The 4,265-nt window shown below is 35.5% G+C and overlaps 1 protein-coding gene across 1 annotated transcript; it reads right to left on the bottom strand.

Annotated features, from left to right (window-relative positions):
* Positions 1 to 820: 820 nt before the first annotated feature.
* Positions 821 to 3,988, bottom strand: LOC136812698 (uncharacterized). Its single transcript, XM_067069226.1, has 3 exons — positions 3,741 to 3,988; positions 3,092 to 3,260; positions 821 to 1,528 (listed from the first exon to the last, which is right to left on the bottom strand). The coding sequence occupies exons 1-3, from the start codon at positions 3,900 to 3,902 to the stop codon at positions 1,266 to 1,268; spliced, it is 594 nt and encodes a 197-aa protein (XP_066925327.1). The 5' UTR covers positions 3,903 to 3,988; the 3' UTR covers positions 821 to 1,265.
* Positions 3,989 to 4,265: the final 277 nt, after the last annotated feature.

The following is a 4,265-nucleotide window of genomic DNA, read 5'->3' as shown; positions in this document are numbered from 1 at the left end:
AAATGAGGTAAAAGAATGAACATTTGTTGCGAGCGAAGCGATCAAAAAAAGTTAAAAAGAACGGTTTTAATCAGGGCTCGCAAATTAATTTCGGAGGGGCCGAAAACATAGCGACTAAGGAGGCGCAACCATGTTTTGCGCCGACAGGAGAAAATTTCTATTTTAACCCTCTGATGGGCTTAAATACGACTCCATTTCAGACTAATTTTGCCAAGAAATCAGGTTATCGAAAGTCTACATCATGGGTAAAAATTTCTTTAAAATAAGTTTCTTTTTATTTGCAAAAACGTGGTGAAGTCATGGCCGCCTCCTGCCCCCAGTGGCTCTGGCCCTGGCTGGCCCTAGCCCTGGATCACTCGTCATGCATAACCATGGTTTTATCTTAAACAAACACTTTCAAGGGGGGCAAATTAGAGTTATTTAAGATTCGAGGGCCAATACATGTTTGGCCCAAGCGAAAAAATCTGGAAATTTAAGGTGTCTAGATTGCAAGAAAGCGCATCTAAATCATGAATCGTTTTATAAAATAGAGAATTTGAAAGTTGCTGATTTTTTTGTGCACCTTCACCTGCCATCCTTTGAATTTGGGATAGGTGCGCACATTGGGGTTTTCTACAAACTGTGAAAAGGAAAAATTCACGCGTTCACGCAAAAAACAGGGCAGATTCACGCATTCACGCAATAGAAATATGGATTTTCACGTTCACGCAAGTTTTTTCAATTCACGCATTCACGCAATTTTTTTTCGATTTTCACGCATTCACGCAACCAAAAAAGCCCATTCACGCATTTACGCAAACCGCTGGAGGGGCCCCATATATGCCATAAATCGAAATTTGATATTTTGTACAAATCAATTGCGTAAAATCGGGGTAGAAAAAAAGTATATATAATATAAACAATAAAGAAAATCCCCATAAATCATCATAAAATTATATTAAGCAAAAAAAAATTGAAAATCACAAGACGTGTGCAAGGACACAAGAACGTGCTACTTAATTCTTTCAATGGTTATATTTGGCGTCAATCAAAAGAGTTTTTACCTCTCCTAAAATATCATACTTTTATCTATTATTTTCTTATTTCTGCTGTTCCTGTCTTTTACAGCTTGGTCTGCCTAAGTGCTTGCGCAATATTTAAATTGAAAAAGTGCGCATATGCGCTGCAAATCGATTTAGGAAGACCAGGCGGTAAATCAGAAACATCATAAATTAAAAACAAGTTTACAGTCTGGATATCCAGGCTAACTTCTATCATGCTGGTCATTACAAGAAACAAAACAATATAAACAAAGACAAGAGAGCAGGAATCTTCATTCCTTCAATTCGATTTCCAGCTGAAGTGTTCTTTTTCTCGAACGTGTAACTTTCGTAATTTGTAGCTTTTCCTTGATCATTGAATTGGGTCAAAGTATACGCCGGAGCATAATAATTTTCGAAACAGGCGTTCTTACACGCGGCCGCTGTTGCTCTTGTTCGGTCGCTCTCTTGGTATTGAACATCCCGCCAACTGATGCACACCTTGTTTGCTATGAAGTTAAGGAAAACGGGAAAAAATGAATAATAGCGGTCAATTTTAATTCTTTTTAAGCTTTTACAGATTAAATTGACACGGATGTGGAGCAAGATTGATCAGAAAGAGGAAGTTTTTTTAGCTTATATCAGCATAACATAACAATAGGCAGACACTGTCCTGATACGAAATGGGAACACTTATGTAAAAACAAAACCTTTAAAACGTGTGGAAATAAAAAATGAACGTTGGAAAGGGCAAGAAAAAAAGAAAAAAACATTTAAGGGCTCATAGTGAATTTTCAATATTTGCCACGTACAAAATATAAATTTTTACTTGATATAGCACACAAAACTGTGGCATGTTATGCATTTTCTGTTTAGGTCAATTATCATTAAATCTGAAAGTTTAAGAATCGCAATGAAAAAAATTGATGAATAATAAAAAGATTACTTTTGCGAAGAATAGTATTTCAACTTTGAAGAGCTTATTTTCGATTCGGCGAAGAAAAAACATTTTGAAATTTTTTTTGCGGTAGATGGCGTATTTTCTATCAAATTAAAAATAGATTTTCGGAAAATTTTTCTAAAAACTTACTTGTCTAAATAGTGCTTTTTTGACCAATTTTTCATCACAACTTTTCATAGAAAAACAGCCATAACTTTTGATGCATTAATTTAGAAAATTTTTCCGAAAAATTCAAAAATCTAATTCTTTACGGACAGTTCGAAAAAACTTCGAAACAAAAAAATTTAATTACCCATTAAAACTTAGCACTTTTTATAACAGAAGGAAATGCAACATATTATTAACGTCTTTTTAAGATTCATAGCGTCATTTTCTTTCTAAATTACTCTTAAGGGATTTGATTAAAAAGCAATTTATAAGTGCAATTCTTTGTTAAAAGTGTTTAAAAATTTAAAACATAACTTTTATGTTCAAATACTAAAATCAATTTTTCGACTATGGTCAGAGCCCTTAACAGAAGGGAGAAAATCCAATAAATAGCTGGACTTTACTCTTGGACTTTACAGTGGAGTATCTCCAATCTCTCCAATAGGCTTTTCCCAAAAAAAAACCGTACACCCACTGTTGAGGAGCTCCAACCTTTTGTGATTTACCCGCTTGGAATTCCAGGCAATTTTAGGATGATACCCCTCTGGAATTCCGGAGTTTTACAGATTTTCAATCATTATCCCCATGGAATTCTACTTATTTTTGACGGATTTTGTCTACTGCTATTGAATTCCACTGCATTTCAAACCTTTCCCTCTTGGAATAGAAATGGACTCCTCAACAGGGGGTGCACGGTTTTTTTCTGGATAAAGCCCAATCTTATTTTCGTTTTTTCTAAACACACAGTAATGTAATGGATTGAAAGTGTAAAGTGACGTCAAAAAATCGAATTTTCGGAGCCTGAGAACCCGGGCCCCAAACATTCGAAAAAGTTGCAAAGTGGAATAGAATTTACAGAGTAGAAAAAAACCACGACGTCTAGAATAGGCTTCAAAAGACAAGGATGGTCTGGTACTAAGAACACTTAATCTTATCTTCGTTTTCTTATATTCTGAACACTTACCAATATAACGAATCAAACCAACAGTATCGAAAAAGTCTTCATCAGCATTGATTGCAATTTCTGAGTTGTCATTTTGGAACAATATCAAGGTCTTCTTAAGCGTGCAAGTTTCATAAGTAATCCCGCCCTTCATGAAACCGCCCACACATTTAGAAATCCAGATCGTCACCTTAAAATCAATTGAACCGAATTGAATCATTATGTATTATGTTCTCATACAAGCTAATACTGTTATATTATTCAAGGGGCCCTTTAAAAATTCAAATCTTCTTGAAATACATTGCAACCTTGACCTAGTTTTCAAATTATTAAATTTCCCGGGGGAGAGTTCTTGGGCAAATGAAGGGTAAAGCATGTGCCGCCCTTAAGGGTACCTTTTTTGGATCTCCAAAGTCCCACTAAGGGTCGGAAAAATCAGAAAATCAAATTTCAGTCCCACTAAGGGTCAGAAAAATAAGAAAATTTCAACTTTTTACCGCTGGAAAGATCGAACTTTGGTCAAAATTGATCCCAATAAATAAGGGTCATAAAATACCTTTGTTTTCTCCTCTTTAGTCCCTGTAAGTGTCTTAGGGTCGAATATTGGGCGGCACCCATCTCCAATCATCGCCCGGGTGTAATATCATTTGAAGAAATATTGAAAACTTACATTGTTTGGAACATCTGCACTTCGATTGAGACCGACAGGTTGAATAGGACACGCCCAATCTCCGCCCGGTAATTGATATGAACCTTTTACATTGCCTGCTTTAACTTCAATCCCAAAGCAGCCATAAAAAGCAATAATTAGGATTAGAGATCTGAATAACATTTTTCAGCTGTTTACTTGGTTTGGCTTTCTTGTTTCACTGCTTCTTGACAAAACGTCTGAAGCCAAATGACCGTCTACCTCTTTCATGGAACGGTTATAGATTTTGATATCTTGAGCCATTGTTTTGTATTGAAACAAGAAGAACCCTTAAAAACGACTATAAGACGTCTAAAAGACGTTTCTATAGAAAGATGCTCGTATCCAGAAAAATAGCACTCTGAAAAGAAAACACGAGAAATATACACCACAAAGTCACAAGACATTTGAGGGTTCTAGGAAAATAAATAATAAGAGCCAAACACAATTTACAGTTTTTTATAAGAACATTTTAATAGAAATAGAAAAGAGGCTCCACCTTGGACA

Source organism: Clytia hemisphaerica, unplaced genomic scaffold, assembly GCF_902728285.1.
Source record: "Clytia hemisphaerica strain Z4C2 unplaced genomic scaffold, Clytia hemisphaerica genome assembly, whole genome shotgun sequence".
Classification (NCBI taxonomy): Eukaryota; Metazoa; Cnidaria; class Hydrozoa; order Leptothecata; family Clytiidae; genus Clytia; species Clytia hemisphaerica.
The sequence above is the reverse complement of the archived record's forward strand: the minus strand, read 5'-3'. Positions and strand labels throughout refer to the sequence as shown.

What these genes read in the sequence shown, in the direction of transcription:
- LOC136812698 (XM_067069226.1), bottom strand. Translation starts at nt 3,902, where the DNA reads ATGTTATTCAGATCTCTAATCCTAATTATTGCTTTTTATGGCTGCTTT. An exon ending in GTGCAGATGTTCCAAACAAT is followed by an intron (nt 3,261 to 3,740) that starts GTAAGTTTTCAA and finishes ATTGATTTTAAG; the next exon opens with GTGACGATCTGGATTTCTAA. An exon ending in TGGTTTGATTCGTTATATTG is followed by an intron (nt 1,529 to 3,091) that starts GTAAGTGTTCAG and finishes TTAACTTCATAG; the next exon opens with CAAACAAGGTGTGCATCAGT.